The following is a 21,992-nucleotide window of genomic DNA, read 5'->3' on the forward strand; positions in this document are numbered from 1 at the left end:
GACATCAGCTGTATAAAAAAGTTCCGTCTGAGCAATGAACGCTTTTAAAAAAAAAATCTGCTCTTTGCAAGTTAGTTACAGTTATTTCAATTTGCAACATTATAGAATAGACTTTTTAAACGTCGGAATTTCCTATGGCATAATTTGTCATATTGGTATACTATACAGTAGAATCCAATTTGACCATTCTACCCTTTTCAATAATGACGATAACTTATTGAACGTGTCAATCAAGTGAATTATGGAGATACTTTGACCTTTCTCATATACCAATCAATGATTTGTATTTTACTTTATGGGATCCAATAAGGCTCCTTTGATAAAGCAAACCAATTGTTGAAAAATTGTTTGCCTATGTCTATAGATCGACGCAGTACATCAAACATGGCACAAAGTCATCTATTATATAAAAACTATTTAAAAGTAGTAGAGAAGTAACGTATTTTTTCTTTTTTTAACCACTAGTACAGCTTAAGAATTACATTCTATCTATATAATATGTTGATTTTAAATAGTTGCAAATATAAATAGTTACTCAACAAAGTAGTTGTTATATACAGAAAATATTTCGTTTACCTGCAAAAATTGATTTTTATACCATAATTTCAGAATATAACACGTAGTATGATGAAATACGTATTGCATTCAGTGGCTGACATTTATAGTTATTATATTAGACTGTAACGAGTCGATTTGAACCTCACGCCTTTTCACATTTGCGTGTGTGCGTACGTGGATTCGTTGCGGATTACTGCGCATGAGCGTGAGTTAAATAAAATCAACGAACATCATGGCTTGCTCGCTTTGTTCGATCTGCCGTCCCGCCAACGTAACTGCATCTCGTCGCACTTGCCGCCGTCTCCGAAGTGGGATCCATGGCAAGGTCAACTCCGAAATTGTCATCTCTGTGATGTAACGAGATTGGAAATCATCATCTCGGAGCAAATCATCAATGACAGGCATCGGAGGGTCATGTGTCTAGTTTCGTCGGGGCGTTTGAATTCGTTGTTCTCATGGGATCCTCAACGTTCACTACGTCATCGAATTTGTTAGTGATACAAGAAATAACAGCGGTATTACGAATAACCAGCGGACTTTGTTAACGTAAACGTAAGCATTATTGAATTGAGCTCAATTACTTTGTATTAATTATTTCAACGAATTATAGGATAGTAAAACTATCATAAACTCGGAATCATCACTCCACGTCAAATAAAAAGAATTAAATTTATTCGCAATTGAAATGCGAATATGTAAATAATGTATGAATATTGTGTGAATGTAGTTATGATCATGTATGAATATTGTATGAATGTGGTTGTGATCACGTATGTATGTATTTAGTTTAAGAGGTTTTAACTATTTAAAATAATGTATTATGGCCAAAGGAAATACTATGTTTATTATTTCAATAATCCTTCCTTCTCGTCGTGTGATTCGGGAGCTTAAGGAAGTTATGCTCTACTGACTGTGAAAAGCCATTTTGAGTATGTGTTGTCATTTTAACATATATATAATTTTACAAGACACAGTACAAGTCAATGTTTTCTTATCGATTTTCATAACGACGGGCCCGACGAGTATTCTTATAAAGTTTATTTGAACTTTATTTCATCACAGGTTGTGATATTCGTATCACTTATAATATAATTAATAGTTCGTACTCTCGTGGTCTTGTCGCGTTAATGAGTAAGAATTCGTTTCTTTTCAAATTTACTCTAATTGTTAATATGAAATAAATCGATAAATCAAGAACATGTAAATATAAGTGAAGTTCCAAGGAAAGTCAGACACTGCCCTAGTTTCTTATGGTGCGAATTGTCCCATAAGCAGAGCTAAAGTCTTCCTTATAAAGGATATAATTCAGCCCAAGTTTCTTATAGCGCGAAATGTTCTATAAGTTGAGCATGAATTATAGGAAAGTAGAGGTCTTGCTCAGTTAATCACAATGAGAGTAAGACCTTAGGCATTAGCCAAGTTTCTTCAATCTCATGCGCTCACTTTGCATAAGGCTAGGAGTGAATACCAGCCTGTGCAATAATGAGCATATTTAAACACAGATTTTTCCGTCTATTTTCGCAGGAGAGTTCTCTTCGAGAAGTTTTAGATTCTTCGAGAAATATTCGTGAATTTTGAGAAATGAATTTTCTTAATTTACAAGTAAATAAACATCAATACTAAAGTTTCAACACATGTAAACTTTACAAAATTAGTAATTGGTCGATTTAGTGTAATTTACAATTATCACAAATAGTATCGTCGAAAGTTATTAACTAATAAAATTAATTAATGCAATATTTACAATAGATCAATATTAAATTTTTACATAACTTTATCGTTTATTAATTTTAGAAGTAATTTCTAAAAAGAAATACTCAAATTAGTTAATAACATTTAAATTGTAAGAAATTTTCATATTTGTAACGATTTTTTCTATAATCTTATAACGTAATTACTAGATTAATTATTTAACATTTATAAATTATAACGCTATCATTATTATGTATAAAATTAACGCTTTCGTTCTATATACAACTTAATGTTTAAATAAATTATTGATTATTTATTTATTATTTAGTTATTATTAAACTGTTATTAATGAAACCAATTCTTACTCATGTTTCTTAGATATTCATTTTGAATATGGAGTATTCGCATTTTTCTAATAATTAATATTTATAGTGCAATAAACAAATTAACTTTGTATATTAAAAATCATTATTATTTAATAATCAAACGCAATTCGTATTATTATAATCTAAATCTATGTACTAAAATCTTAATAAGAAATGCTTTGTTATATCAAAATTACGTCTAATTAACATATTTTATTCAAAAAACAAAAACTATTATATCTATATCTATCAGTCTGTGACGTCACGCTCCTTACATGGTCATGAAATTAGACTTTTGTACTAATACTAGAATCATACAGCGCGCTTCGCGCGCCTAATATTATTAAGATTTACTAATAGACAGAAGAAAATGTTTACGAATAAAGCTCTTTGAAAACATAATTTTTAACATTATTATTACGTTGCTGATTTCCAAGAAAAATTTTTAGCGTATCCCACGAGCGCACTCTCGACATTGCTACGTACAATTGACCATGATTAAACACATCTCTACGAAGATCAATAACAATATCATCAAACGTTTGACCTTGAGCTTTATTTATTGTCATTGCAAACGCTAATTTGACAGGAAACTGGCGTCTTTTGAAAGTAAATGGATACTCATTTGTACAAAATAATGAAATTCGATTTAAGAATACAATATTCTTTGATTTGTCTCCAGTTAAAATTTCACATTTCAACAAATGGTTAGAAAAATCTAATACTCTCAAACGTGTACCATTACACAAACCTTCATGAATACTTAAATTCCTAATTAACATTACAATACAGTTTTGTCTTAATCGTAATTCATGTGGAGGCAAACTGGAAGGATTTAATGAGTTTAGATATTCTGGTAAAAGTACTTCGTCAAATTCACCATTGTAACAATTTTCGGTGCTATCAATACTGGTATAAATATGTTCAGTAGTTTCGTCTAATAAATCAGTAACTAATCTATTTAATTCATCAACGTCAATGTTTCGGGCGGACAAAATAGCACATTTACTCATTGCATCGAATTTCTTTTCTATGATCAATCGTTGAAACACACTAAGAACTATATCATCACTTTTTTTTAAAAGACAGTGATCAGGTAAAACTAAATTGTCATTTTGATCGTTCAGAGTTCCGTCACCAACTAACAATAAGAATTTAGCGAAATCAATTTCATGAGGTAAGACTCTTATATTTGTGGTAAGATTGTATTTGTGGAAATGTTGCCATAATAAGCTATATTTAATAGAAAGATTTAGAGTTTCCGTGCGTGTTCCATTAAGTTTAATGGGAAGAAGTTGTCTAAAATCACCGCCTAAAACCATAATTTTACCTCCAAAAGGTGAGTCATTGCCCATGATATTTTGTAGAGTTCTGTTTACTATTTCTAGTGCATATCTCGGAGCCATAGGCGCTTCGTCCCAAATAAAAACTTTTGTTTCCATGAGTAGACGACCTTCCTTAGATTGTGCTGTAATGTTTGATGATGAATCGCTATACATTGGAACAGGAAGACCAAATGTTTTGTGCACTGTTTTTCCTTTTGGAAGTAATATTGCTGCAATACCAGTAAAAGCCATTGAAGATACTTTAATATCTTGTGAACACAATAAATTGTAAATAGTTGTATAAATAAAAGTTTTTCCGGACCCTCCTGGGCCATTGATATATATGCAATTATTGTCATGATTATTGTTATTAATAGCTTTATCTAAAACAATATCAACAATTTCTTTTTGCTGTTCATTCAATAGCTCATATTGTTTTTTACCAATGTCTGCAAATTCTGTTTGTGATAATTCATTATCATTTTCCGGTAATAAATGTGTAATCACTGTTTGATCCATAGAAGGTAAATCAGACAAACTTTTACCTTCACAATTTAACAAATTATTTATTTCAGAGTATGCCATTTCATGACTCACAACAGAATTATTTGTCCGTGAAAAATCTTCAGATAACGCGTTTTTAAATTTATCCCATAATACTTCAGGATGTATTGGTTGGCAGTGTATTAAAATTCGAGTAAATAGTTGTCTAAGTCGGCGTGGCATCATCCACATTGATGCTTCTTCGATTGCTTTGGCCCATTCTTGATCATCTTCTATTAGCCCAAGTTCTAAGCATGCTGCTGTAAACGTAGGTTGGACTATGCCATTAACTGTTTTAAGCGAATCAAAGCTGGTAGCTCCTTTTACGTGCAATAATAACAGTCGCAAGTGAAAGAGCTCTATTTGTGTAGGACTGACAGAAAACATTCGCCCAATACAGTTAAACTGTTTTTTACGTGTAGCCCATTTAGATGTCATGATCCCATTAATTTTTTCTTTTTTATAAGTAAAAAAAGATGCAATATCGCTGTAAAAATACTTGCGCGCATTTTCATTTTCAATGTTTAATTTGAAAAAATCAAGTAGCTTACTACTTGCTTGATTTAGGTTTTCTACAAAATTGTCTACATTAGAAATTATAACGGACTGTCGATTTGGTAAATGAATTGGTAATCTTTCGACAGCGTGACTTTTATCTTGTAATGGCTTACTGAAAATTCTATAACATGCTTCAACGGGTCCGACATACCGAGTTTCTATAAAATTAGCAACCTCATCATGGCTGATAGTTTTAGATACATTTTCACTTCCAATAGTTACAGTAGCTGCGTCGTGCCCTTTATAAATGTATTTATATAAGTATTTTACAGCTCGAACACTTGAAACAATTTCCACATTTATGTGACAGTTGAACATTTTTAATAAATCACGGCAATACGGTACAACCCATCGATTATCAATGACGTGACCGTTAGGTAGTTCATAAGTGACGCCGTCATTTTTCCTTTGGTAATGAGGATATCCGTTTTCATCCATAATTGTTTCATTTTGAAAATTTTTTGGAAATTTGTTTGAACATTTGTTGTTTATCATACACCAATCACCGCAAGGTGCATGAGTCATATTTTTTACAACGATATCATATAAAAGAGGATCGCGTTCTTTATCAGGAAGTTCAGCTGATATGAATTTGTTAACAATTTCAGGTGTGGTTATTTTATAAGCATATTTTAAAGTAAGCAATAAGTGCATATGTGGTAGACCACGTTTTTGAAATTCAATGACATAAACATAAGATGCTACATCTCCAAAAAACTTCCCTTTCACGACTACATCAAGCAAACAATTCTTTTTCAAATGGAATACGCGAGCTACAATATCAGGTCTATCACAGGTTTGTTGACCCGGTAAAAGATTTTCTTGTAGCTCTTTCCATCTAGGATTGCAAGTCATTGTAAGAAAGATGTCAGGTTTACCAGTTTTACTGACTAAAGCCATTGCATCCTGATAATTTTGTTGCATATGGCGAGGGGATCCTAAAAAAGTCGACGGTAAAATTACAGTTTTGCCAACTTGGCCGTCAATGTCATTAGTAGATTTATGTAAATAATCGTGTAGTCCTTGGTAGGTATCTGCTTTTATCTGTTTTTGATTATCTTTGCACCACTGAATCCTGTCTTTTTCAATTTTAACGTAAGCATCTACAACCCACTGTTGAAATAATCAACGACCGAATAAAATAGCGTTAAATTCATCTGGCCTTACAGCAATTTTAAATTTAGTGTAAGCCAAACGTGTTACTCGACGATTTATATCATTATCATTGATCTTGATACGTTCTAAATTTCTATGCCATCCTTGTGATCCATAAGGGTAAAATAATGGATAAATCCATGGTTCAACATTTGGATCCATAGTACTAACGCATTTTAACACTTTTGTATTTTTATTCCTAATAGTTACATAAGACTCTGGGATTTCACCATCAGGTGTTGTCGAAAAAATAGCAGCAACTTCATTTGTTCGCTGTAAATTGAATCTTCGTCTATCAAATCCTGGTTTTAAGGAAAATAGTAGTTGTAATTCTGGTTCATGTTCCTCATTCATCAGTGATCTCTGATTGTTTATTTCTTGTTTCATCATTTCGTAAGATTGTGCAAAAATATTATTTTCTCTTATTACTTTATCTAAAATTGAAAGCGTTTCTTGATCAAGATGAGGATTTTGGATTTTTCTAACATTAAGAGCTTCTTCTTGATCAACAAAAAACAGTTGTCCATACACCGGATTTTCATTTTCACAAGGATAAAGAGATGTATTAATTTGATAGTAAATTTGTCCATGAATTTTGAAACAATAAGGTCCAGGACGGCGTGATTGAAAATTAACCAGATTAGCATTAAAAGAGGCGAATGAAAGTGAATTATTATAATAACGAATGTTTTCAAAAAAATTATTCGATTTAGGATGATTTCCATTAAATAGCCTATACAGTTCTGGAGGAAAATCTAATATACTTTCTAAAGCTACAGCCCCATGAGAACAACAATCATTAAAAGAAAAACCTTTATTTGCCACCTTTTCTGAAACAAAATGTACTGCTTTACAATGTATACACAATATATCCATTTTTCCTAAATAATTTTTTCCACTACAGCATTTAGTTGTTGATCACTTACACAGTAGTTACTACGTGCAGCTTGTTCATTATTCGTAATATTATCATTATCGCGTATAGCTTGACGTCTAATTCTCGCATTTTCAGAACGTTTTAACCGCTTTTGAATTTGATAATTTTTTTCCTCTTCTGGAGTACGTATAATTTTTCTTTTACCCATTTAGAAAAATCAAAATGACTAAATCAGAACTTTTATCTGTACAATAAATACAAAATTGTTTATGAATATGTGTATAGGCTATTAACGGAAGGTCAAGGATTGGTAACTAAAATAACTCTTATTAACATATCATGATGTCACAGGGATTATGTAAAATGAGTGTAGACGATAAACGTTATTTATATTTTATTTTTATGATTGTAGAATGGTGTACATAGAATTTTGATTATTAAGCAATTGTTTTTTTTTATTCTGTATGTTTTTGTTAGTATATGCTTAATTTTTTTATTATATATAAATGCTTACTTGGCTGTAACTTAAATTTCAATAGTCGAAAATTTTGATTGATATTATAAATAAAGGCTTGGTTGATTGTCAGTAAAATTGAAATAGTCAAAAAGTCAGATTTAATGTCAGATTTAATTTTCTGTGACTGTAGACTTTTGAAGTAAAAGTCAAGTAAAATCTTTTCCTTCGTTTTTATTTGCTCATGTTTCTCTGTATTTCTAGATATAATTCTCTGTATTTCAGATATAATTCGACGACTGAATCACAATATTTTCTGTAAAAGTCAAATTTCCGCTATAGTTTAATATTTCTCATAAAAATACCATTCTTTTAAAATCAAAAAAATTATGGCACCACAGCAACCTGAAAAAAAATCAAATGACTTATTACATACGTAGAATCATAAAAAGAAATTAGAAAATAAGATACATTGGTATATTTTTAGAAGATTTTACATGTGTAAAGAAAGTGCTTAAAAATGTATAGCATACATCGTAATCACATATTCTTTGTGAAAAAAAGTGCAATGTATTAAAAATTCATGTTGGCATATTACTTGTAACGAGCGTCGCTCGTTAAAGGTGTGACCTAAGCGCCCCTATCGCGTGCAGCTACCTAAAAGCCGGTCCGCAGAAAAGAACACGAGAAGGAGAAGCGCCCGCGAGGCGAACGAGCGAAGGAGCGAGAGAGAGGAGAGAGATTAGGACGCCGAGCAGCGCGAGTTAGGCGCGTGTACCGCGAGACATTAGAAATAATAGGAAGGGGAAAGAGAGCGATCGGGCCGCCGGCCGGCGTGCGCGCGACAACGGAAGAGGGAATGGGGAAAGTCAGTCAAGTCCGGACCTGCGGACAGCGAGAGCACAAGTGACGAGTGATTAAGACAGTGAGATTCGAGGAGCAACCCGACCGATAGCGTACGCAGACACAGTGCCCCAGAGATCGCCCAGAGAACATCTCTCGGATAAAGGTCCTTTCGCTGCCCATTATCAGTTGCCCAGAGCGATCTGAGGCAACAGCCGAGGGTCGCGGGCAACTGCAGATTCGGGCGGCGAAAACCCCGACTGAGAGGTCCGTCTCCGAGAAGTGGCAAGGATCAACGCGGCCTGCGCGCACCACCAGAGCTACTCGGTCCCCAGTGACTTGTCCCCACAGCGTAAGTCTCCGACTTTGTACGTAAATGCGTGCGGACGGAAAGCGCGGTTAGATAGTGCGCCTTCTTTCTCTCTCTCGCCGCGTGCGCAAGACACTCGACAAAATCTCTCGGCCGTGGCGTTGTGATTGTACGATCGAAGCGACAAGCATAAATAAAGACATCGATTCTTCTAACAAACGACCGAGAGTTCTTTCTTTCAAATCCCCTTGGTTTTTCACTCCCGACGCCCACGACAGAACCTGCCCGACCACGAGTCACTGGGCAACCCGGATCTCCACACGTGCCTTGCACGTGTAGGTTATTCACAGGCTCTGGGGCGGAACGTCGAAAGATCGACGCCGTTCGAACGAGTTGATCGAGGCGGCGGTCAGCCTCGCGACGCTGGGAACAACCATCCCTTAACGGGTAAGATTTCCGTTCACTCCCCGAACGAAGTATCCCGTTACAGTGGCGCCCAACCAGTGGTAAGGGTAAGGAGTGAAATCTCCATTAAAACACTCACGTTCCTTTTACAACCTGAGAGAGAAAGATAAAGATAGGTCGAACAAAAATTGTAAGAGCGCACGTGTAGAGCTTGAGAACGCGCGACTCGAAAATACAAGTTCGCCGAAGAAAATTCCAGCCTGATCGGAAACAAAGATTGCGCAACTCTTGTAAGGCCGAGAGTACATAATAACAACACCGACCAGGCAGGACAAAGAGCGGTCACGAGTGAAATATAAGCATCAAATTTCAAGAATTTGAGAGAGTTAGGCTTAGGCCGATGTAAACACCGGCCTAGGTCAAATTCACAAAACATAACGCGCAAAGACACAATCCTAAGAATTCCACTGGGATATTACCTCCTTTTATCGCTGTTTTCCTTTTTCTCACTCAACCGCCCAGCGACGAGCTTGTATAAAACAGCGCGCCCAAGAAACTAACAATAATTTCGCCAGCAAATAGCTGACGAAATTAATAGGTAGGACAATTGTAAACAAAAAGCATAGTAAGGCGCGCCTACGAGTCGCGCGCGAATAAATCGGCCAGTCAACAAAGTAGCTTGCATTGTCGAAGTCATCCCGACAAGTAGATAACGACCAGCCGCATATTACCAAAAAAAAGGGCAAATACACGTGCGCGCAATAAACGAACCCAAAAACAGAGAAACAAACACGCGTTTTTGTCTCTCTGTTGAAAAAGAGTTCCGTAACGACAATGTCCAACCTCGACGACACAGCGGCGGAAATCGAAGCTTTCATCGAAGGCATACCCCAACCAGAGCTCGAGCGAACGTTAAATCAACTAGAGCTCAAACAGGCGGGAGAGCGCATCGACCAGGAAGAAAGGTTAAAAAACTGGTTGATGGGGGACTACACAGCAGCCGATTTTGATATAACCAAAACAGCAAAGCAGACATCGGACACGATAAGAAGGATAGCCCTCCGAACCAGATACATAGAGCAAGAGTGCACAGCACTAGAAAAAACGCAAGCAGCAGAAGCAAGCAGCCACCCTCTTTACAGGCTTATGACCGACGACAAAATCAACACAAAACTAAGCCTCACAACAGGAGCAGTAATGCAAAACGCAGCAGCAAATAATGCGCGGGGCGAGGAAGGCGAAAAGCCCACTCGCCCAAACGCGCAAACATCACAGCTCACTGACATCGACCAAAACCTACAGCAAACGCTACCCGAGTTGCTAAGCCTATTCGCCAAATATAAAGAACGCACAGACTATTTGGAAAAAGCGCTAACGCGAGCGATGGAAAATACATCGTCAGTAGCAGCAATGTGCCAATCAATATGCGCTACACAAGCAATAGAAGCAGATAAATTGAATAGAGCTGTACATCGGATAGGCGTACTGGAAAATGACCTCGATGATATGATAGAAACAGGCAAGGAAAGTAGTCAAAGCCCACAAGCGCCGGCGAAATCAGTAAACTTCGCGGACACCTTCACGCTCCACTATGATTCCGCCCTGCCGGGTAGCACTCCCCTCCGGGCGAACCCGACTCCGGGCGCTCGGTGGCCCAACGAGCGCCCCCCAGTTCCGCCCTCAGGAGGGAGTGGACAGCAGAAGACTAACGACTCCTCAGCTGATCGCGCCGTCGGACAAACAAACTATTTTCCACACAACGCGACGGCCAGTTTTGCTTTCCCAAAAGACGTCGGCAGAATAGTCCGAGGCTGGCGAAATAAATTCTCGGGGGAGGATCAGCAGAGCATCGACGTATTTCTCGAGAAACTCGAGGCACAAAGGATATCAGCGGGGCTGACTGAGGACGAAACGTTAAATGGGCTAGCGGATTTATTCACGGGAGCAGCGCAAACATGGTACCTAAATAATAACAGAGATTGGACTTCATACGGAGACTTCATCCGCGATGCTCAAGAATGGTTCGGCACGAGTATACAACAGCAACAACGCTTGAAAAGAGAAGCACAAGCGAGGTACCAAGGACCCGACGAGCCCGCACGAATCTACCTGACGAAGATACAAGCGATGATGAATAAAGTCCAACCCCCAATGCCTCCGGAGGAAGTAATGGAGTTGGCCTATTCGAACCTGCTGCCGGAAATCCAACAACACATTCGGAGGAAGGAATGCTCGAACATACGAGAATTATGCAAACGAGCAACTGAAGTCCAGAACGATCTCCATTACGCTCATCAGAAGCGACAGATGATCGATCCAAAAACAGCACTCTTTCCCGAATGGATGTATCAGTCCCCCTCGACTACCACCTCCACCCTATCCCAGCCAAAAAGGACCAAGGTTTCTGCCCTGGCGGCGGAAAAGGACGAGGCAAAAATGGAGGCGAACCAAGCTCACCTCTCAGCAACGCCCAGCAACAGTGGAACCGCGGCCCCGATGAGCCAAGTGGAGGAGCTGCTCACGCGCCTATTGAGGGAGGAGTTGGCGAAGGCCCTCCCGCCCAATGAGGGTAGCCAGGGCCGCACCAGCCATACGACCCAGGGAGCGAAGTTTAACCCCAAACCTAAGAGGGCGGTGGACTATACGAAGCCGCTCAAGTGTGGCAAATGCGGCAAGCTAGGGTATAGCGCGAGATATTGTCCCGACTGCAATAAGCCCGCCGGGACGGGAAACGAGTAGGGCAGCGGCTAGGAGGAGCCCAGGCCGCTCCCAACGTTAAAGGGCTCCCCCAGGCAAGGCAGTCGCGCGAGGAGCTCTGCCGCGCGCTGCCCGTGGTTTCGCCCGGCGGTAGCGAAGCAGCGCCGAGGGATGGAGTGACGGATCAACTCTATGGCCTCGCGACAAAGGCTGATCGCGCGGACGGAGCGTCATCGGAGGGAACCCACCCGGAAAGCGAGGCAGTGCCTCGCTTACAAGAAGAGGAGAGTGTGACGGAACCGTTCATCTCAAAGGTCGAAAAGGTCCCAGAGAAGGAAGCGCAAACCAGAGACGAGCAGGACCACACGGCTTCGACACAAGGCCGAAGTGACTCGGGACGTCGTTTTGAGTCGAAGAGCAACGCGGAGAAATTCACGAGCACGGATACCGTGAATAAACGCACGCCAAAGGACGCAAACGGCAAGTCACCGGCAGTAGGAGCTACAAGAGGGAATCGCTCAAGCAGTGGGGAACGCGACGACTACGAACCTGAAGACGAGACGAGGTGGTGGTTACCCGTCCAAATTGGTAGTTTTCGAGTTCGGGCATTGTACGACTCGGGAGCTTCATGTACGACGATGGGTTCGTTAGGCCAACAGATAGCGGCCGAAATGAAAATCGCTCTCGACCGAAGGACGGCGGGCTCGTGCCGGCTCCCGGACGGCAGTTCTATCACAATCATGGGGCACGTTATGCTGCCCTTTACGGTAGGCGGCGTAACGCGGATAGTGAGAGTAGCGATCATCCCCCATCTAGAAAGTGAGTGCTACGCTGGTATGAATTTCGTAAAGGCGTTCAAAGCAATCCCCGATCCAACGGACAACACGCTACTCCTGAAAGACGAGCGAGTGAGCGTGCCGATGGAGCTCGCGAGTTTGCACGGCGTGCCAGAGATGGCTTCAATCGGGATAGCAGATGTGTCCGAATCGCAACGCAAGGAGATAACGGAACTTGCAGGACGGTTGTTGCCCGAGCCCGACAAAACTCTGGGTCGCGCGATTGGTGTAGAGCATGAAATCAGTGTGGGCGACGCCCGCCCGGTCAAGAAGAGATACTATCCGGTCTCACCGCGAGTTGAACAAGAAATGCATCGCCAAGTGAAGCAGATGTTGGCCGCGGGCGTGATAGAACCATCGAACAGCGGGTGGTCAAGCCCGATCGTGATGGTGCGCAAGGCTGACGGATCGTATCGTTTTTGCATAGATTTCCGGGAAGTGAACAGAGTAACTGAACCTGACGCTTACCCAATCCCGTACATGCAGGATATTTTACGACGCCTAAGAAATGCAAAATATATATCGACGCTCGACCTCAGTTCAGCTTACCATCAGATCAGCCTGAAGAAAGAGTCTCGCCCGATCACCGCATTTACGGTACCGGGCATGGGTCACTTTCAATTTCGGCGCATGCCCTTCGGACTGTCATACGCGGGGGCAACCTTTCAGAGGGCGATCGACTCGGTGATCGGGCCCGAAATGGATCCGTTTGCTTTCGCTTATCTGGACGACATAATAATAGTATCGGCTACGTTCGAAGATCATAAAGAACACCTCAGGCGAGTACTATTGAAGTTGAAGGGCGCCGGCCTCACAGTAAACCAAGACAAAAGCGTTTTCTGCAAGCCAGAAGTGAGGTATTTGGGAGTGTTGGTCAACCGAGAAGGAATCAGGCCAGATCCCGAAAAAGTCAGACCCATCGTCGAGTATCCGGTGCCCCGGTCAGTCCGTAAATTGCGTAGTTTTATGGGAATGGCATCCTGGTACAGAAGGTTTATCAACGACTTCGCGACTATCGTCGAGCCGTTGATAAAGCTCACGAGAAAAAAGGAGCCCTATGTATGGGGCAACGAACAACAAGCAGCTTTCATAAAAGTTAAAAGCTGCATGATTTTGGCCCCTATTCTCCAGCCTCCCGATCCCGATGGCGATTTTGTCCTGCAAACTGACGCGAGCGACTCCGGATTGGGGGCGGTCCTGATGCAGACCGTGAAAGGGGAGGAGAGAGTAATTGAATTCGCCAGCCGAGCACTCTCCAAAGCGGAAAGGAATTTCTCAGTGTCGGAACGAGAATGTCTTGCGGTAGTTTGGGCCACCGAGAAATTCAGGGCATATTTGGAAGGTTACCATTTCAGGGTGGTCACCGACCATAGTTGCTTGCGGTGGTTACAAAGCATGAAAAACCCGACAAATCGGTTAGCCAGATGGGCGCTAAAGCTGCAAGGGTATTCCTTCGAAGTAGAACATCGTAAGGGGGCGCTCCACGCGGTGCCCGACGCCTTATCTAGGATGTTTGAAGAAGAAGAGCCCGGAGCGGCAGTGAGCGCCCTCGTCTGGGCAAATCAAACCACGGACAAATGGTTTATGGATCGCAAGAAGCAAATCATTGAGAGCCCAGAGTCGTGGCCTACGTGGAAGATTGCCGGGGAGAACTTATACTTTTACTCCCCCGAGCGGGACTCGTCTGACGATTTAAGCGAGGACGAAAATTGGAAGCTGGTCGTGCCCAACGAGTACCGGAAAAAGGTGTTGGAGGAGTGCCACGACGTTCCCACAGCCGGCCACTTAGGGCGAGAGAAAACACTCGCCCGCGTTCGGCGCTTCTACTTTTGGCCCTTACTACTCAAGGACGTCCGAAATTATGTGCGAGTCTGTCAGATTTGCCAGCAATGCAAGGTGGAGCAACGTCCCCCTTACGGGTATATGGGGCGTCGCTCGACAAGCTGCCCGTGGCAAGTTGTGGCGGGCGACATATCCGGACCGCTACCCAGGACAGCACGTGGATATTCGTATATGCTCGTCTTCGTGGATCTCTTTACGCGTTGGGTAGAATGTATTCCGATCCGGAAAGCCAACGCTAAGACGATAGCGAAGGAGTTCCACGAGAAAGTACTGACGCGTTTCGGTACACCGGAGACGTTTCTGTCGGACAATGGAACAGAATTCAGAAATCGACACTTCGACGAATATCTCTCAGAGCAGGGTATCCTCCACGAGCTAACGCCCGTCTACTACCCTAGAGCGAATCCCACAGAGCGGTATAATCGTACCCTCAAGACAATGATCAAGTCGTATCTTGAAGGGCGACATAACGAGTGGGACGTGAAACTCAGTGATTTGGTATTCGCACTAAATACAGCGAAACACAGCACGACGAAGGTGAGTCCAGCGATGTTGAATTACGGGCGGCAACCGACCCCACCACGTACGTGGCGCCGTACTCAAGACGCCCTCGCTAGTGGAAAGGACGACGAGAGAGGGCGACAGGACTGGGCAAACCGCATGGGAGGCCTAACCACGCTATATCAGGAAGCGGCGAACAGATCAGAAATAGAGCAAGGACGACAGGCGAGCCTTTTCGACCGGAAGCGCCGCCCCGCTCCCTTTAAAGTCGGAGACTGGGTTTGGCGAGTGAACCGCGTCCTATCTTCAACCGACAGTGGAGTCACGGCGAAGTTGGCGCCGACATTTGCGGGGCCGTATACGGTGAGAGAAAAATTAGGCCCCAATACATATCACCTGGCGAATCATCTGGAGGACCTCGTCGGAGTGGTTCATGCCGAAGACTTGAAGCCTTTCCACCAGGAGGGGGAAGGTGAAGAGGACGAGCTTACCCAACCACCGAAGGGAAGCGAGGCGAAGCGCGACACGCCCCAGGAAGGTAATCGGTCACCACAAGACGCAAGCGCGAGCCCAGAGGAAGAACCACTGCCCGAAAACAAGGGCGAAGACGCATCAGACGGAGACCCGGGAGATCAAAACCCCGTCGCACCGGTTAAGAGGGGGCGAGGCCGCCCGCGGAAAATCCCCGCCCCAGCTCTCGAATTACCGCTAGTAGGACGTCCCCGAGGCCGACCACGGAAAAGCGTAAAAGTGGTCCGCCAGACGAGCGTGCGAATTAGAGCAACGCGAGTGGGCGAGCCGACTCATTAAATCATCTAAGTTTCATCTTTTTCCTTCAGCCTGATGGGCTCCCTATCCTACCTCTTCATCAAAACCACATAACTCCTTTACAGGATGGAAAGCGCCCTTCACGAGGCCGTGGAGTGGCTCGTCGAAAACGTGGAGCGCCTACAGCTCGAGCCCGAGAAGAGGGCCGTCTTCATCACGGCCCGTAGGCGATTTCGCGATGCTCTGCGGCGCGCATCGACCATCGAGGACGACAAGAAACGAGCCTCGGAACTGCTGGAAGTCGCGAACCTGCTGGCCGATACCCTGTGGGCATCCAAATTAGGACGGGCGCTCCAGCATTTGTTGGACGGGGCGAAGGCCCGCTTCGCCCTTGGGCTGCAGCGCGCGCGGAAGGAACCGGATCTTCCAGCGTACCTGCGGAAAATAGGACCAGAGGCAACTATCCACGAGGCCCGTGGGGCCACGGAGGGGTTACCCATAAATACCGCGGGGCGGCCCGGGCTATGCCCACCGCCCAAGAACGATCTCCGTAAGGAATTGTTCTCGCGATATATCCCGATGGGGACCTCTAAACCAAGGCCCAGGCCCCGGGTCGTGGAATTGATAGACCTCGTAGACGACGAGGAAGAAGGAGTCGCCTCCCCTCCCAGACCACCCGGGAAGGAAGAGACACCGCCGGAACCTACCTCTTCCGAGGAAGATCGATCCATCCCTGGCGGGGAAGCCCGGCGGTCGGAGGCACCGCAGCTCGCCGAGCCGCCTATGGACAACGGAAAGAGCGAGCGCGCGGCACCAGAAGGTCCGGACGGCACTCCCACTCCCACCCGGAAGGAGGGCGAAACCCCCAGCATCGTCGGGGACACAAGACCGCTATCCGAGGTTGGGGAACCCGCCCACGCAGCCCGGCGGAGCCACAGAACGCCGACACCCGACCACCCCTTCGACGAAGAGGATTGGCCCACTTCGCCTCTGTCTTGGGGTGAGGCGGCGTCGCCGGAACCTACCTCTTCCGAGGAAGATCGATCCATCCCTGGCGGGGTAGCCCGGCGGTCGGAGGCACCGCAGCTCGCCGAGCCGCCTATGGACAACGGAAAGAGCGAGCGCGCGGCACCAGAAGGTCCGGACGGCACTCCCACTCCCACCCGGAAGGAGGGCGAAACCCCCAGCATCGTCGGGGACACAAGACCGCTATCCGAGGTTGGGGAACCCGCCCACGCAGCCCGGCGGAGCCACAGAACGCCGACACCCGACCACCCCTTCGACGAAGAGGATTGGCCCACTTCGCCTCTGTCTTGGGGTGAGGCGGCGTCGCCGGAACCTACCTCTTCCGAGGAAGATCGATCCATCCCTGGCGGGGTAGCCCGGCGGTCGGAGGCACCGCAGCTCGCCGAGCCGCCTATGGACAACGGAAAGAGCGAGCGCGCGGCACCAGAAGGTCCGGACGGCACTCCCACTCCCACCCGGAAGGAGGGCGAAACCCCCAGCATCGTCGGGGACACAAGACCGCTATCCGAGGTTGGGGAACCCGCCCACGCAGCCCGGCGGAGCCACAGAACGCCGACACCCGACCACCCCTTCGACGAAGAGGATTGGCCCACTTCGCCTCTGTCTTGGGGTGAGGCGGCGTCGCCGGAGGAACGGTGGCGGGTGATGGAGAGGGGCCTCCGGGAACTGGAGAACGCCTGGAAGTTTATTAGCCACTTGCACTCGCGGGTAATGGCGAAACTCCAGGCGTACAACGACCTACCGGGGACCCACCCCTCCGTCGAGATCTGGATGGACCGGGTGTTGAGATGGCAGGCCTATCGCGACGCCATCGTAAACATCCGGCGAACCCGGAAATTCGCAGGGCAGACACCTCGGAGGATGCCCGAACATCCGGCCTCAGCCACCAAGACGCCAGGGCGAAGTCGGAACCCTTCGCCCTACAGGATAAGCGTAGATGCGTCCCCGTCAGGCCTCGGTTCCGTCAACATCACCATCAACCTGGAGGGCGGACGATCTAGAGAGCGGGCGAGGGAAAAATCGCGCCCTCGCCCTGATCAAACTTCCCAGACGCAAGGTCGGGCACATTTGAGGCAGCCCAACCCCAATATCGTCGACCCCTTAGGGGTGCGCGACGGGAAGTCGCGGAAGGACGACCAGGGCTGTTACGTCTGCGGGCATCCTGGAGTAGCCAAGTCCAGCCGATGCCCACGAATAGAAGAGCACGGGGCTGCCCGACGAGATCGAAGGAAAAGAAGGAGGACCGATCCCGAAGAACAAGAAAACAGGATATACGGCGGCGGATGAAAACTAATAAATAAGTTGAAACGATGAAAGAGATAAGTGCGAAGTCTATTTCCCCTGGTCATCTCAATCCCACCCAAAAGAAATCCCTATCCGTCCATCTCTCACTCACCATATCAGGGCGCTTGGACACAGATCGTCGCCGAGGTCGACCCCGCATCGAACGACTAGGGGGAGGCTGTAACGAGCGTCGCTCGTTAAAGGTGTGACCTAAGCGCCCCTATCGCGTGCAGCTACCTAAAAGCCGGTCCGCAGAAAAGAACACGAGAAGGAGAAGCGCCCGCGAGGCGAACGAGCGAAGGAGCGAGAGAGAGGAGAGAGATTAGGACGCCGAGCAGCGCGAGTTAGGCGCGTGTACCGCGAGACATTAGAAATAATAAGAAGGGGAAAGAGAGCGATCGGGCCGCCGGCCGGCGTGCGCGCGACAACGGAAGAGGGAATGGGGAAAGTCAGTCAAGTCCGGACCTGCGGACAGCGAGAGCACAAGTGACGAGTGATTAAGACAGTGAGATTCGAGGAGCAACCCGACCGATAGCGTACGCAGACACAGTGCCCCAGAGATCGCCCAGAGAACATCTCTCGGATAAAGGTCCTTTCGCTGCCCATTATCAGTTGCCCAGAGTGATCTGAGGCAACAGCCGAGGGTCGCGGGCAACTGCAGATTCGGGCGGCGAAAACCCCGACTGAGAGGTCCGTCTCCGAGAAGTGGCAAGGATCAACGCGGCCTGCGTGCACCACCAGAGCTACTCGGTCCCCAGTGACTTGTCCCCACAGCGTAAGTCTCCGACTTTGTACGTAAATGCGTGCGGACGGAAAGCGCGGTTAGATAGTGCGCCTTCTTTCTCTCTCTCGCCGCGTGCGCGAGACACTCGATAAAATCTCTCGGCCGTGGCGTTGTGATTGTACGATCGAAGCGACAAGCATAAATAAAGACATCGATTCTTCTAACAAACGACCGAGAGTTCTTTCTTTCAAATCCCCTTGGTTGTTCACTCCCGACGCCCACGACAGAACCTGCCCGACCACGAGTCACTGGGCAACCCGGATCTCCACACGTGCCTTGCACGTGTAGGTTATTCACAGGCTCTGGGGCGGAACGTCGAAAGGTCGACGCCGTTCGAACGAGTTGATCGAGGCGGCGGTCAGCCTCGCGACGCTGGGAACAACCATCCCTTAACGGGTAAGATTTCCGTTCACTCCCCGAACGAAGTATCCCGTTACATACTTTCCTAATAACAGAAATAAAATATAAATTTTACACACGTAATATTTCAGATTACAAAGAGCAGATACCATATATAATTTCTTTTCATATAAAACAAATATGTTACTATATACACGAACAATATTAAAGCATAAAAAATGTGATATTTAATATTGACTAACAATAAGAGGACTAATGCAAATAATTTAATCCCGAATAATTAAAAACCTGATTATAAAGTTGAAAATTATAATTTCGATGTTTTTCAATGAAAATATGGTTGAATATTCATGTGCTAATAAGGTGCTAAAATTTACCAAATAGGTTATAATTTGATTGCAAAGTTGTGCTTTTTGGTAAATATAATGTATTCGACGTATACTTACGGTTGGCGACGTACTGCAATCAACCGTATCACTTTTTTGCTCAACAATAGCTTTCAGTTAAAACACATTAAGGAACTCACTACTTCTTTTTTGTTGTAAAATAGCGTGACTGTTGCCATCGGCCATCACAATGAATGTTCTATAGAGAGATAATATACATATAATACGTTTACCATACATAGTTACCATATGGATCACAACAACAGGCATGCGCACAATTAATATATATAATAAATATACCATCGCAAATCTGATTGTAGATAAAATTATTCAAAAACCATTATTTTTGTGCTTTAAATTGAAATAAAATTATTTAATAATTCATTAAATTATTTATTAGATTAAATTGAAATAAAACCAGAGTGTTATCAAAATATTTATTTATTTTAGTCATATAGTATGGAAAAGGATGAAGGGAAAGGTTTTTTTATTAAAGTTTTTCAATTCCGTTAAAAATTTTATACTTTTGCAATGCAATTTCTAAATCAAAATTAACATTTTCAATGATAAGTAAAAGTACTTTGTAGTATAGTTAATCATTATAACTAATAATACTATTTTATATTCTATACAACTACATCTATCAGTCGGTCTACATAATATTATTTACATATCATTGACAATATTTCAATTTTGAAGATTAAAAACTATGGGGCATGAAGCTCTTGTCAGTTATAAATATTATTTGAACAATAAATTAATAAATTGAACTATACATTCATAATAACATATAAACATCTTATCTAGTCGTCGATATAACAAATTTTAATCTTTGATATAAAATTTTGAAATTGTATGATCTGTACTAAAAATACAGAATTAATCATTTATATCTGCTCAAATAAATAATTTTCAAACATATTTTTTATAATACTTTTTTAAGCTAATAATAATATTTGTTATTCTCACTAAAATTACTGTAATTTGAATTTGAAGAAACCTAATTATTAAATTTAAAAAAAAAATCAATAAACTAAAACGTATTTTAGAAAAAAAACTTGTTTTCACAACTGATTATTTAGCAAATTTTCTTTTTGGGAATCTATTCCCACGCATAAGCTCTGCTGGTGTCATTTTGTCAGCTTCAGAATCTAAAACAATATCTGTTACGTCTTTGCATTTGATTGTACCCAAACCATCTAAAACATTAAAAGAATTAATTAAAGGAAGACAAACATTTTTCATGTTCATTATACCTGTGTTGTTGAACACACCAGTCACTGTCACACGTGAGCCAATTTCATATTCAATGGAGGTGTAATTTGTCACATCAACATTGATTTTTAGAGTTCCATCAGTTATGGCAGCACTCCCATAACTCATATTTGCATAGCGACTCTCAATAACTCTAAATGTCTGTTTTAAATAGCCATCGATAGCTGCAATATAAACAGAGTATATTAATTAAAGAATTAAATTGTTATGTAACACTATAAGCACACATAAGGAACACGCACTACAGTAAAACATAACAAAATAAGAAAATAATTTTCAAACATGCTTGAAGAGCACAATAATAATAAATAAATTTAAAATTATACATAACGCAATGAAGAGTATACTTATATATCAATTGATTGTTATGGTCCAGAATATTGTCAAAATTAACAATTGTTGCCGGTATAGAAGGTGGTAGTTCAACCATGTCCTGAGTATAATAACCTAAGTAATCCACTGCTGTACTTTGCATTATTGTAATTTCAAACGGTATCAAACTGTCTTTCGATTGATACACCTTGGATGATTTTGTCAAGCCACCAGTAACATGCACAATCTGTAGAAATAAAATATGTTATATTTATTCTCTTTCAAATGTCACAATTTATATATTCTGTCAATGTTCAATTTACTTACTCTATTTAGTTTAATTTCTGACTCATATTTTGCAATGACATCATTCCAAATAACACATGCCACTTGTCTGTCACCATTTGTTAAAATAAATTTGAAGAGCTTGTATTCCAGTTTTTTTCCCACCTGTCGAGTAGCATGCAATTCATTTACATAGCCTATTATCTCACTGAAACAAACAAAATTAAAAGTTTTATGTTAATTACTATTTTATAACAAAGGTAGCACATTTAATAATAAACTGTAGTATAAAAATACTCACGTAGTTTTGTCCTTATCAGTCAAACTATCAAAAACTTCATTGAGAGAAAATGGGATAGAATCAGTCATGATGAATAGGTTATCTGTATATAATAAATATACAATAAAAAATGAGTAATCTATATAATATATACAATAAAAAATTAGTAACTGCGTTAAACTAAATGTATTGTAGGATAACAATATGTGCCAATATATACCAATAGTAAGGCCAAATGTTGTGCAATAATACAAATTCTAATTCAGTTACG

The 21,992-nt window shown here is 43.0% G+C and overlaps 1 protein-coding gene across 1 annotated transcript; it reads right to left on the reverse strand.

Moving 5' to 3' along the window:
• Nucleotides 1–2,989: 2,989 nt before the first annotated feature.
• On the reverse strand, nt 2,990–7,072 carry LOC131667435 (uncharacterized). The gene is made up of 2 exons (XM_058940842.1): nt 6,209–7,072; nt 2,990–6,154 (listed from the first exon to the last, which is right to left on the reverse strand). The coding sequence occupies exons 1-2, from the start codon at nt 7,070–7,072 to the stop codon at nt 2,990–2,992; spliced, it is 4,029 nt and encodes a 1,342-aa protein (XP_058796825.1).
• Nucleotides 7,073–21,992: the final 14,920 nt, after the last annotated feature.

Source organism: Phymastichus coffea, unplaced genomic scaffold (assembly GCF_024137745.1).
Source record: "Phymastichus coffea isolate CEN01 unplaced genomic scaffold, Cenicafe_Pcof_1.1 PCOF00004, whole genome shotgun sequence".
Lineage (NCBI taxonomy): Eukaryota > Metazoa > Arthropoda > Insecta > Hymenoptera > Eulophidae > Phymastichus > Phymastichus coffea.